The sequence below is a fragment of the Canis lupus genome, chromosome 3 (genome assembly GCF_003254725.2).
Source record: "Canis lupus dingo isolate Sandy chromosome 3, ASM325472v2, whole genome shotgun sequence".
In the NCBI taxonomy this organism is placed as follows: domain Eukaryota; kingdom Metazoa; phylum Chordata; class Mammalia; order Carnivora; family Canidae; genus Canis; species Canis lupus.
This window is the reverse complement of record NC_064245.1, coordinates 75883348-75898093: the sequence shown is the minus strand read 5'-3', so window position 1 is coordinate 75898093 and position 14746 is coordinate 75883348. Positions and strand designations below refer to the sequence as shown.

Genomic DNA, 14746 nt, shown 5'->3' with positions numbered 1-14746 from the left:
AATAAAAATAAAATAAAATAATGAGACAGGAGATACAATGAGACAGGAGATACAATGCACTGCACAGGGAATACACTAATATGTAATAATCCTTTAAGGTGACAAATAGCAGGCAGATTTAGTATGGCGATCATTTCACTGTATATACATAAATATTGAATTACTATGTGTACGCCTGAAACTTAACATTACATGTCAGCAACATCTCAATAAAAAAACTTAAAAGCAAAATGATAAATAAATGCAAAGGGAATGGCATCATTTCCTAATCATTTCTCTCTACAATTCTGGAGTTTTCAAGATTAAAAAGCCTTTATGATCTAGATCATATTTTTCCCTCCAACTCTGCCAGTCTCCTAAAGACACACATTACAAAAAAAAAAAAAAAACAAAAAACAGGGATGCCTGGGTGACTCAGGGGTTTAGCACCACCCCTTCAGCCCAGGGTGTGATTCTGGTATCTCAGGATGGAGTCCCACGTCAGGCAAACTGCATGGAGTCTGCTTCTCCCTCTGCCTGTGTCTCTGCCTCTCTCTCTCTCTGTCTCAAATCAATGAATGAATGAATGAACAAATGAATGAATGAATGAATAAAAATCTAAAAAATCATATTTTACTGCAACAAATATTTCCTGATCTTTGGCTGGCTATTCCAACTCTCCCCCAAGTGTATTCCCAATAATCCTCCCTGATGCTCTAACCCTAATGTCCGGATGCTTATTATCCCTTCCTAACTGTGAATCACTGATTTGCCTTTCATTATACCATTTGTTCTATGTATAAATGCTTTTGCTGCTAGAACCCAAACTTTGCACAGACAAGCAAGGAAGAAAGCATTTTGGTATCTCTAATCATTAGCATAGTGCATGGTATTTAGTGGTATGTCACAATTTTAAAGTCCTACCTCTAGATATAAAATTTGATTTCAGGCAGCCCGAGTGGCTCAGCGGTTTAGCACCTGCCTTCAGCCCAGGGCGTGATCCTGGAGACCCGGGATCGAGTCCCATGTCGGGCTCCCTGCATGGAGCCTGCTTCTCCCTCTGCCTATGTCTCTGCCTTCTCTCTGTGTCTCTCATGAGTAAATAAATAAAATCTTTTAAAACATAAAAATTAAAAAAAAAAAGAAATCTGACTTCAAACACAAGTTTAAAGTAATGGCTGATGTCTTTATAAATATATTTCTACCAAAGTAAAACTATTTAATCTTGATTGCAAACTCAGAGGGCTACTTAGGATTCAACCTAAAAAGAAAAAAATGAGCTATAGAACACTTTTGTTTTGCTTTGTTTTTTTGGGGGGAGTGGGTGCTCATCTTTTATGTTCCCAATAATTCAGTAGCCCTAATTTAAAAAGAAAAGTCCACCTTTCTTTCCTTCAGTTTCTTTTCTATAAACATTTCTCTAAGAAAATAAAGCTACCAGCATCTACTAGCACACACATTACTAAAATCTTCTGAACTTGCTAGAACTACTTCTTTCCTGACATGCATACCTCTAATTTTCATCTCTTGCTTTCTGATCTCTGTATCTATTGTTCTTATTCTCCACAGAACTAAAGCTGCCCTGACCTCCTGTTTCCACAATTTCCTTTTTGAAGAAATCTGATACTTACTGTAATATTGCTGACATGCTTTTAGCCTTTTTGTTCATCTCACATCACCTTCAGCTCAAAAGCCTTCTTTTACTGGGTACATTTGTCTAACTCAAACTATGTAACTCGAGTAACTTCCCTGAGAAATATCAAGCCCCATATTATGTAGACAATCAAAATTATGACCTTCTAAATTCAGGAGTTCAGGTAAAGAGAAAGTTTTAATTTTCTTTGATTCTTAATTTCTTTTTTTTAATTTGATAGTTTAAATATATACAAAACATTTGATACTGTTTACATCTAAACAAACAGGCACAGTGGTATTTTAGCAAGTAGTGAAAGAAAGAAAAAATGGAACAACTCTCCTCAATACAAGTCTACTTCTGCCATCAACTGTGCACATTTCAAACTTTAAATTTTCTTTCTAGTTGGAAGAAATCCCATGTTGACAAGTTTAGCTGTCTCCTTGTGAACTAGTGAGGGGTAGAGAACAAGTAATGACAAGTTAACTCCTGAGTCAACTTGTCAAAGACTGAATACTAAAACACAGCATCTGGTGAAGTAGATGTATGACATTTCATAGCCCAGTTCAACAACTTTGTTCTGTGACTCCTATTTAATCTCTGTGCATGAAATAAAATACCAAAAGACATTTTCAACACAAATGCTGGCCGACTTTGTGATTCCAAGCATTAGCAAACAACGATTTTACATTTCTAAATAAGAATTTCAAAAAAAAAAAAAAAAAGAAAAAAAAGAATTTCAAAATAATACTTCATTTAACATCTTGAAAATTTGAAAAGTTACTTTGAAGAAATCTAACTACAGAGAAATAAATTATTCTCATTGTCCATTCCTCAAACATAAATTTTAAAAGGCACTTCAAAGTCATATCAAGAAACATTCTTATACCCTGTAATAAATCAAGACTGTTCAATTATACCTAGAGATGAAGCTCAGGACTTACAAAAACAATTTTCCCAAAATTACATTATAATAACACAAAGTGTAGATAGACTATCATATCTGAGCCTGGTCTACTGCCCAAAATCAGAATATCTTCACAAATAAGATCAATAAATTTGGCTGTATAAAAGATAAATACAATCCCATAAAGAACATTTTAAACACAACTAAAAAGCAGATAACATGCCCCACGAACATGACTGAAGAAGAGAGTATCTTACCATTTACACAAAAATGAAAACATTGAGTCTTGTAAGTCAGCATTTGTTTGGCCAAAACTACTTTATTTTGCTTTCATTTCTGAAAAATATTTTTTGCTAAATTTAGTATTTAGGTTAACAGCTGCTGGTCTGCTTATTTTGGAGGGTTTTTTATTATTGTTTGTTTTTCTCCAGTACTTAAAAAGATTTCAATATACTATCTTCAGGCTTACACTGTTTGTGACGAGACATTCTCATCTTTATCACCTATATTTAATGGGTCTTTTTTCTCTTGGTATTTAATTTTTTCCCCTCCAATGGTTTTTAGAAATTTGATTATCATGCTTAAGGTATGATGATCTTAGTACTTATGTGGATTAATAGTTTTTTATCAATTTCGTATAATTCTTCAAAGACTTTTTTACTTCTTTCTCTTCTCTCATTTTGGAATTCTACTTAACATGAGACTGCTTGATATTGCTCCAAGCAGTCACTGAGGCTCTGTTGATTTTATTTCATCGTTTTCCTTTCCATGACTGTCTTTTGATAGCTTCTACTGTCATGCTTTCAAGGTCATCAATCTTTTTTTATGTGGAATCTTCTATGGCATTAAAGCTGATCCAATGAAATTTTATTTGTTAATATTTTACTTGAGAGGGGGAGAGAGAGAGAGAGAGAGAGAGAGAGAGAGAGAGAGAGAGAGAAAGGACAAGCAGGGAGGAAGGGCAGACACCCCACTGAGCAGAGAGCCAGACACAGTGCTTGCTCCCTGGATCCCAAGATCATCTGAGCAGAAGGCAGATGCTAAACTGACTGAGACAACAAGGCACTCCTGATCCAGTGAAATTTTCTTTACAGATAGTGTATTCCTCAGGTTTAGAAATTCCATTCGGTTCTTTTTTTAACTATCCATTTTTTCTCATTATGTTTATGTTTTTACATCTTTGGATGCATTCATAATATTTAATAATCACTATTCCAAGTCTTTGCTAATTCCTTTATCTTTCTCATTTCTGGGTCTGTTCCTGTGAACTGATTTGCAGCTTTCTCATACTAGTAATTTTAACCAAATGCTAGACATTATGAGTGCTGTTTGGGACTGTTGTCTTTTTTTTTAGAGTGTTGATGTTTATTTTGACATCATTTGCCTGTTTGATCCCGGGAAACTAAATTACTTGTGGAGCACTTGGATCCTTTGGAAGTCTGTTTTTTAGGCTTAGCAAAATAAGGTAAAAATAAATCTACCTTTACCCTCAGACTAATTTAGCCTTAAATCTATGATGTTACCTTTTTGGGGTCTTTGTCAATGCCGTGTGTGCTCAATGAGGCCTAACTTCCCTGGATGGAATATGAACATATCCCAATGTCTTCCAAGCTCTGTAAACTGCCTATCTCATAGTACCATGGAAGTTCTTTCTGCCTGGCCTCTGAGAATCTTACCCTACCAATATCCAGATTCATACTGAGCCACAGGTGAAAGGGAACTTCTATGAAGATTTCCAAAACTCTCTTCTACATATTTACCTCTATTCTAATATTCTTTCTGGAACATCTTAAGAAAATCTTAACTAAAATCTTAAACTCCTATCTCTCTCTCTACCTTTGCATTATAGTAAAACCACCACAATCTGATCTCACCTTTCTCTGTGCCATGAACAGACAGAAAAGTGCCTACAAATAGACAAGGTGAACTTTTTTTGTTGTTGTTGTTTAAGACTTATTTATTTATTCATGAGAGACACAGACTGAGAGAGAGAGGCAGACCTACAGGCAGAGAATGAAGCAGGCTTCCCGCAGGGAGCCCGATGTGGGACCCGATCCCAGATCCCAGGATCACAATCTGAGCTGAAGGCAGGTGCCCAACGACTGAGCCACCCAGAAATCCCAAGACAAGGTGATCTTAAATCTTACTTCGTTTGTTTCCCTTCTCTCCACAATCCCAATCCTGTAATGCCAACTGTCCCAAAGTCTGAAAATAGTTTCATATTTTGTCCAGCTTTCTAGCTGTTTGAAATGGGAGGGAATGTTCCATGCCAATTATTTTTTCATGGTCAGAAATAGGAATCTGGCACATTTTTAGTCATTGCATCCATAATCACTCTTATTTTAATGTATAGAGATACAGGATATTTTTTCCCACACCTTCAGATAAGAGTTTGCTGAATAAGGATGGAATTTTAGCCAGATGCAAGCAAACAATTGTTAAGAAAATCTGCAGATGCAGAGACTGTGTCATAAAAATAATGCAGAAAGAAATACTACTCTAAGTATCTTATTTCTTCTAAAGCCAACAGTTCAGGAAAAATGTCAAAACACCTAATTCCTCAAGAAAGGCAAAATCTCCAGTTTTACAATCTCATCTCTGCACACTATTAGGCAATCACCTATAGGAATAGGAGAAACAGCCCTATTTCTAGTCTGCTTAAAACCTTTAATGATGTTCCACTGGCTGCAGAATAAATCCAAATGTACACTTTCAACAATAGTATTTTTTTAAGTTTTAAAATATCTTTAAAAAATATATCTTCTGTATCTTTGTAAAGAACCTGCAATCCTTTCCAGAACCAGAACAAAGCAAATTATTAATTAGATTTAACTTGTAATACTAATATGATATCAATCTATCTTTCCAGATTTATCAGCTCATGATTCCTCCTCAGGAACTCAAGGTCAAGGTCAATTTGCACTGATATTGTTCCCTAGCTATCTTCTTCCTCTGAACCTATTGTTTCCACCTCCTGGAATACTTTAGTCTCTTAGCCCCTTCATTTTTTCCTACTAAAATCCTACCTAGAATTCCAAATCCTGTTAAATATACTTACTTCTCTTAAAAAAAAAAAATTATCCTGCTCCCATTTATTGAGAAGCAATCTTCTCATTCTTTTGTACTTTTCAGATAAAATCACATTTACTTATTCATAAGCTTACATTTCAGTATATGAGCAGTGCTTTAAAGTAAGAGAAACTTTTGAAGCAAATAATATATACTTTAAAATCTACCTTGTGTTAAATAGTCATGCATTCCCTTTACTGTAATTCTATTTAACAAAAAATCATTCTATAATATAATTTTGAATAGTCCCTTTCTTTTTGTAAAACCTATGGGGGTGGTGAGAGAAGAGAATCTCTTGTTTGTCTTGGCAACATTCAGATTAAACTATCTCTACGAATTAAATCATCAGAAAGTTACAAAAGCAGTCAAGCTGATATTGTGGGCAATTGGCTACTATTTAATTTGCAATTACATGCACAATTTAGAAACCACTTTAAGATAATTCACCCTCCAGAGTATTGCTAACATATCAGCTGCTGCAAAATACAATTCAAGAGGGAAAAAAACATCATATGTAATAAACTGATATGAAATAAGAATCTTAAATTCAGAGCGTTAATCTCCCAAAATGAGAAAAGTAGTCTGTTCCATAATTGTGGAATGTATTAAAAAAAAAAAAATTGTGGAATGTATTGATGAAGTGTTTATTCTCCAGTGTTAGCTTCTTTATGTCTGGAATTTGCAATCAAAACTGAACGCAGCCAGGCTTGGGCACCATCAAGGGCATTATGCTTTACTATGGGTCAACCAAGGAATCTTAAAAAACAAACACAAACCCACTAAAAACAGAAAAAAACATGCCAGTCTTTTGATTTTTTTCTGATAACATATCTGAATTATTCCTGTTGTATTCATTATAACCAACAACCTTTCAGTAAAAGCTTAAGAATAGGTATCTTTGACAAATGGGCATGTAGGTATAGAAAGTGAAGATTGTGAACAGAGCAGCTTATTCATCAGAAAAAGATAAACAGAGAATGCAAGCTAAAGTGCAAAAAGAGTTTTCAAATTTTAACAAAAGGATGTTTTGAACATTCCAGTTAAAGTGGATATCTAACCTACTATCCAGGAAAATGCCCTCTGACCTTATGGTCCAGAGCACTCAGTGATGACAGATATTCAGAAACTATTTTTTTTTTCACACATAGAAATCCTAAGACATAAAAGAAAACCAGTCCCAATAATAGTACCAAATAGCATGCCAGAAACCGTTAAGTGTAATCAAGAAATATTTATTTTCCAAAATAATAATTTTTAAAGTATACAAAGAATACACATTAAAGCGACACCATCTGGAACACCTTCTGTTTAGAGCTTTTTAGAGCAAAAATGCTCTGTGTGTGCAAAATATTATTGCAATATTTTTCTGTCTGAGGATACTCATGCTATGCACAGAGAAAATCATCATGAAGATTAAAATCTATATCTAAATAGTGACTATATTCAGTTGATGATTATCAATATATGAACTTTTCCAGTTCAGGGGGTTCTTTCTCCTCTTTGGCTTTAAAAAATATTAATATATTTTAGTACTTTAATCAAAGGTAGACAAGGACAGGGAAAAGATGTGAAATTAATTTATTAAATTTATTTATGATTTGCAATTCTGGCTCAAGGTATTACTAGAAAAAAAAACAAAAGGTTAATTTTATAGCTGGTTAGTTTCTCTCTCTTCCAATTATTCACAATATCTCTACATGCTATCAACATGAATAACTGGAAGTTGTTTTATTTCCTAAAGCCACAATTTTATCTGTCATTGACAAGTCTAACAATCTACACATTAGCTTACAGTCATTATTTCTCAACAGGCTAAAAGATCAAAAAAGAGATGAAAAAGAGAGCAATGCAATGAAATTTTCTTCTGACATGGTAATAAAACAGCTCTTAAGCAATCACATCTTAATTAACTGGCCTTCTTTGAGTAGAGGAGAGTAGCACACATTCCCTAGCTCAGTAAGGAATATGACCATTCCTAAAGTCACCCAGGCCAAGAAAACTTAGAAGTCATCCTTATATTCTAGTTCACAAAGCAATTGAAAACCATAAAATGGGGATCTTTCTCAACATTCCACCCATGAGATCTAGAAAGTTTCCAATATCCAAACCATCCATCAATTCCTCTTTTCTTCTTGTTACAATCAAGGGACCTTATTTTCTTCTTGTCCTCTCTCCTATACCTTCAATATCTCCCTTTTTTGTGTCTCTTTCCATCAGAATTTAAACTTGCACAAATTCAAACCATCTAAAACAAACTGCACACATATTCCCTTCCTGGGAACAAATCCCTTCTACCTCGCTAATCCTATTAACCTCCAGACATCCTCCCAAACTCCTCACCAGCTGTTTCAAGTTACTCAATTCCCAGGCTTAATCTAATCCAGTTTCTGCTTTATCATTTCTGCTCACTTTAAAGTCACCAGATGGACTCCACATCAATTATCCAATGAAGTATCTGCCCTCATCAGGCAACACCTACCAGTTTTGACTGTTCCTGTCTTCTTGAAACACTCTCTCTCCCTGAGTTTTGTGACGCCAACTCTTTCTTGGTTTCTTGCTTCACTCTCCGGGTAAACTAGCTTAACAAGGCAAGGCAGCTACTCCACCCTGACAATTACTTGGCCTCTAAAAGGTTGTATAGTCATCAAGGTTCCAACACATTAATTCTTCCCTCCTCACTCTATAGACTCTTCCTAAGTGATGTCCTGTTCTCCCTTCTATATATGGGTAACTCCAAAATCTGTAACTCCACCCCATTAACCTTTATATGAACACCAGATCTATAAATATAACTTCATCCCAGCACTTGGTCCTTAGATGTTTGTAAGCAAGCCATGTTCAACATATATAAAATCAAACTTATTATTTCCCAAGCTCCCTCTCGAACCTGCTCTTTTCTTATTATTCCCTATTTGAAGCCAGTTTATTCACATAACATATACACATAGGAATACACACAAATATGTATGTACACATGTGTATATACATACACAGATATATAAATATTAAAGCCTACTTTGCCCCACACAAGGTGCCACTGCTGGTACATCTTCATTCTCTGTTCTGTCAGGATTTATAACCAGCACACTCCTAATCTCCCAGGCTCATTCTTAACAATTCTCACTTCTGACCCCCTTTCTATTTAATTAGGTAAGAATTATATGGAGATTGAGATATATACATATTTTTTCTAACAAAATCATTTTTTTCTAATAAAAGTTTCCCATAAAATGTTGAAATTTTAAGTTCTGGTAACCTAACGATTATCCAGGATCCTGGTACATTTGTTTACTTTATTCTTGAGAATAATTTGGTGTTGGTAAGTTAAACTTAATTCTTGTTTTAAAAAGAAAAGAACCTTTAAGGTTGTTAAGTTATAAACTGACCACACTCTGATTTCAAATGGATTTGTGAAAATTAATAAAAGAAAATCTTGTTTAGAATGGAGTCAAGAGGCCATAAAGAGGAGTTCTCATGAACAACCACTTGTTGGTTAATTGCAGATCCAACAGGACAGGAATCTGGCAAGTCCATAATACCACAAATACTTCTTTACTACTCAGGCAGGAGGAAGAAAGTTTTTCTCGCCCCAGCAACTGCCCAGCCAATAAGAAACCATAAAAACTATAGAACACTTCTGAAAGAAATTGAGGAAGACACAAAGAGATGGAAAAATATTCCATGCTCATGGATTGACAGAATTAATATTGTGAAAATGTCAATGTTACCCAGGGCAATTTACACGTTTAATGCAACCCCTATCAAAATACCATGGACTTTCTTCAGAGAGTTAGAACAAATTATTTTAAGATTCGTGTGGAATCAGAAAAGACCCCGAATAGCCAGGGGAATTTTAAAAAAGAAAACCATAGCTGGGGGCATCACAATGCCAGATTTCAGGTTGTACTACAAAGCTGTGGTCATCAAGACAGTGTGGTACTGGCACAAAAACAGACACATAGATCCATGGAACAGAACAGAGAACCCAGAAGTGGACCCTGAACTTTATGGTCAACTAATATTCGATAAAGGAGGAAAGACTATCCACTGGAAGAAAGACAGTCTCTTCAATAGATGGTGCTGGGAAAATTGGACATCCACACGCAGAAGAATGAAACTAGACCACTCTCTTTCACCATACACAAAGATAAACTCAAAATGGATGAAAGATCTAAATGTGAGACAAGATTCCATCAAAATCCTAGAGGAGAACACAGGCAACACCCTTTTTGAACTCAGCCACAGTAATTTCTTGCAAGATACATCCACGAAGGCAAAATAAACAAAAGCAAAAATGAACTATTGGGACTTCATCAAGATAAGAAGCTTTTGCACAGCAAAGGATACAGTCAACAAAACTCAAAGACAACCTACAGAATGGGAGAAGATATTTGCAAATGACGTATCAGATAAAGGGCTAGTTTCCAAGATCTATAAAGAACTTCTTAAACTCAACACCAAAGAAACAAACAATCCAATCATGAAATGGGCAAAAAACATGAGGAGAAATCTCACAGAGGAAGACATAGACATGGCCAACATGCACATGAGAAAATGCTCTGCATCACTTGCCATCAGGGAAATACAAATCAAAACCACAATGAGATACTACCTCACACCAGTGAGAATGGGGAAAATTAACAAGGCAAGAAACCACAAATGTTGGAGAGGATGCGGAGAAAAGGGAACCCTCTTACACTGTTGGTGGGAATGTGAACTGGTGCAGCCACTCTGGAAAACTGTGTGGAGGTTCCTCAAAGAGTTAAAAATAGACCTGCCCTACGACCCAGCAATTGCACTGTTGGGATTTACCCCAAAGATACAGATGCAATGAAACGCCGGGACACCTGCACTCCGATGTTTCTAGCAGCAATATCCACAATAGCCAAACTGTGGAAGGAGCCTCGGTGTCCATCGAAAGATGAATGGGAAAAAAAAAAAAAAAAAAAAGGAAAGAAAGATGAATGGATAAAGAAAATGTAGTTTATGTATACAATGGAATATTCCTCAGCCATTAGAAATGACAAATACCCACCATTTGCTTCAACGTGGATGGAACTGGAAGGTATTATGCTGAGTGAAATAAGTCAATTTGAGAAGGACAAACATTATATTCTCATTCATTTGGGGAATATAAATAATAGTGAAAGGGAATAGAAGGGAAGGGAGAATAAATGGGTGGGAAATATCAGAAAGGAAGACAGAACAAAAAGACTCCTAACTCTGGGAAACGAACTAGGGGTGGTGGATGGGGAGGAGGGCGGGGGGTGGGGGTGAATGAGTGACGGGCACTGAGGGGGGCACTTGATGGGATGAGCACTGAGTGTTATTCTGTATGTTGGCAAATTGAACACCAATAAAAAATAAATTTATTTAAAAAAAAAAGAAACCATTACCACTCAGTCAATGAAAAGCCACTATAAATTGCCAGTTTTACTCCACAAGACTCTTTGTTTATAAAAGTCCCCCACTCCCAAGTCCCCCAGAATCACTCCTTTTCTTTTGTTCTCTGGACTTGCTTACGCTTTCACTGTAGCATGCTTGTTCCTAATTGTAATTCTCTGTCCCCAATAAACCCATTTTTGCTGGTGAAATAACTGGCAGCTTTATCTTAGAGGTAACAGATTATGCTCCTCAACATCATACAGGCACTGGAAGGCTGTTAAAGTGCTTGAATAGTGCCTGATACATAGTGAGTTCTATGCACATTCTCATCGTTGTATTCTTGTTGTTGTCAGAATATTATTGATTTGGAGAAAATAAGAAAAGCAAGTAAAAGCAGGATGTAAGTATGTGATAAATAGAGTTGTTTTCAAATGGTACATTTTGTATGGCAGCTGTTCAAAGAGACTTAAGGGAAATAACTTGGTTATATATTTGCCCCTGTATTTCTCTGACACATTCCTTGTTCTTTAGTAGAAATGCTTGCAACATAACTTGTTAATAACACGTAGATAAAAATTTTGAAATTATCGTCAAAAACATGATTAAGCAGCTCTGATCATTATTTTGCAATTACATTAGTTTTCAACTATTCTGTGAACTCCAAGTGTAGTGTATCTGAGTTCAACTACTGACTCCTATACTCCCTCGGAAAGGTCAAGATGTTACAAAAAAACAAAACATTCAGTTTTCTGGCTTCCCTATTTTGCATCATAAGGGAGGGCACTGTATGCAGTGAGCATTAAATAAAAAGTCATCAAATTGATTAGAATAATTCCAATCCCTGTTTGCTACATTTTAATTCATGTTTCCAACATTTTAATTGAAACCTATATACCATTGGTCAAATCCATCTTAGCCTGAAAATGGTCATGAAAAAAAAATACCTTGGCTATAATAATCTGATAATATAAATGATAAATACAATAAATTCAACTAACAAGTTGCTATTGGTTTATTTGTTTAAAAACATAAGTTTTAGGGAGTTCAGACTCCAAATCCAAACTGCCGATAACTTTTTTACCATTAAAGTAGGAGGCAACAGGCATTCTGTAAATATGAATGGATGACTGTAAAAACTGCATTGTGCTAGTTCTTTAATGGTAATACTATCCAAACATAATACTACCTCATTGTGATTTGTGAACATATAATCAAAAGTACTCTGAAATTACAGTGAAACCATCAACTGGTACCAAAAATCAGAATCTCAACTATCATGAACCATTATAGTCCCAGAAATAAGCAAATAAAAACACAGAATATTAATTATGCCTCTAAATTAAAAAACACCCACTGACATAAATAATCAGCAATATGTTTGCTGTCTAAGCTGCTGACGTCTTTCCATGAAATGGAAGAAAAGACAGGTGTCTTTCATCTAGGTGAATCCAAACAGTTCCTTGGCTAACTATCATCAATGTGCTGATGACTCTCAATCTCCATCTCCAGTCACCACCTCTCCACTTAATTTCAGACTTGTATATTCACTTGCCCACTCACCAGCCCCGCTTCGCTACCAAATAGACATCTCAAAGGTATCATTTTCAATACCAAATTCTCAATCTACTACACTAAACTTACTAATATTCTAAACTTACTCTCCTATATTTGTTATTTGGAGAAAAGCAGCATTATCATTCATGTACTTACTCAGGCCAAATCTTGGGGTATCCTTATCTCTTGCACTCATCTAATTCATCAACACACCCTCTGGCTTTTGTCTTCACAGCAACTCCAACCAGTCCTCAACACTATTTCATTATGTCTGCTATCTCTTGCCCAGCCTCTGTAGCAGCATCCTAACTGGACACTCACATTCACTCTTGTACCCCAAAAGCTTATTCACCTGAAGTCAGAGTAGCCCTTTAAACACCGAAGTGAGATCACATTCTGGCTCTCAAAATGAGCAGCTTCCCATTATGCTTAGAATCAAAATTCAAATCTATACATATCATGACCTGTCAGGGCCTCTATGATCAGGCCCAGGGAGCTCTCTAAAATAATTTCTTTCCACTCTCAAACTCATCTGAAGATTCAAGCTGCCAATATCAGCTTGCTTGCAGACTGTGAACATGCTAACCACAGCACACTGTTAGGGTCTTCAAAATATCCTTGACCTTATACCTGGAAAGCTCCATTCAGACTGCTTCGTGTTTTGCTACTTTAGACCTTATACACATCTCCGATCAAAGATACTCTCTTACCACCCTCTCTAAAACAGAATACTACTCCATCAGGCTCTCTCTTCACCTTATTTTTCTTCAAGCATTTAAAATTGATGGACATGATACTATGTATTTTTTGTCTGCTTATTCTATTTCTGCCACTAGTGCACATGCTTCATGGGGGTATAAATCATCTCCATTTCATTCAGCACTATATCCCCAATACCTACTGTATTGTGTATGTGTGTGTGTGTATGGACATACATATACACATACTTCGGAAAATTTCCAACAGGCTATAAAAGAGTGGGCTCTCCCTCAAAGAAAATAACCAAAACAACCTACACTTCCTAGAGTTACTGTAATAAGGAATAAAAAAAACAAAAATGTACTTACCTCCCTTTTTCTACCAAGAGCAAGATATCCATTTTTTCCCCATTTTGAACCACTGTGCTGATTGCTGGAGGGAGAGGAGAAAAACATGAATCTATCATTTAAAATTTGACATTAAAACCCATAAAAACAATTATTAATATGACTTAATCATGTTTGGAAGTAAGGTGTCTAAATTTTCTCTAAAAGCTACTATTATATGCAATAAAGAATTACATCCAAAATACAAGATGAAAGAGGAAAAATCATCTCACTTAGTTCTTGCAGTCTTCTTAAATGCATTCTATCTTCCTGAACTTCTTGCATTTGGAGACAAAAACGCAAACTAGATTTTTCCATAGAAAACCAGCCTTTTCTCCACTGATCCAGGGCATGGCAGTCTTTGTAGTAGAGTTGACCAATCAAATCATAGTCAGCTTCTGTTAAGTTTTCAGCAACAAAGGGAACAAAATGCTGTTAAGACAAATACAGAAAAGTAATAAAGACAGTGCAAATAGGAAATCCCTTCCCAACTATGTATTTGAGGGAAGGGAGAAAAATAAAAAATAGTTTCTGTACCTTAAAAATTTAGAAGTAACCCAAATTTCACAACAATTATTTAAGCCTATCAATCTTAAAAATTCACAGATATAATGCATTTTCAAATGGCAGGATCTTAAACCACTTTTTTTGATATATACAGAATTGAAATAGGAAGACATTCTCTATGCTGATTTATGGCATCTTTCAAAATGTCAACCCTCAATGTTTGTCTCTATTTCTATCTCTTACTGAATCTATTCCTTTCCCCTTTGTGTATACTATGAATAACATAACTTCCTATAAAGAAACATTCATAGAAATGACTTTACAATAGTGAAAAGACCTTAATCATCACAACATGGTCTCAATTCAAAGAATGATTCCTCAAAGGTCCTACATTATTTTTTTCTCTGCTTAAAGCTCTAGGAAGAAAACTCTTAATCTCTTTTGACTATAACCTTTGAACACTTAACGAAGTATGGACATTTCCCCAGAATCTTGTATAAAATTTTTATGGGTGGAAGAATATTCTTCCCTGGGGCCCTCATCCACAGCTCCAACTCTCTGAAACTCAATCAGAGACCCCAAGTTAAGAATATTCTCTGGTTTAGGGTGAATATGCAATTTTTAAAT

At 35.5% G+C, this 14746-nt stretch overlaps 1 protein-coding gene across 6 annotated transcripts in view; it reads right to left on the bottom strand.

Moving 5' to 3' along the window:
* Nucleotides 1-14746, bottom strand: part of ARAP2 (ArfGAP with RhoGAP domain, ankyrin repeat and PH domain 2) — a 191078-nt gene that overhangs the window by 76970 nt on the left and 99362 nt on the right. For all 6 annotated transcript variants that reach the window (XM_025436964.3, XM_035714086.2, XM_049108710.1 and 3 more), the window contains exons 18-19: nt 13846-14044; nt 13595-13658 (exon numbers count right to left, since the gene is read on the bottom strand). In XM_025436964.3, the coding sequence (XP_025292749.3) occupies nt 13595-13658; nt 13846-14044 (263 nt within the window). The remainder of the gene's footprint in view (nt 1-13594; nt 13659-13845; nt 14045-14746) is intronic.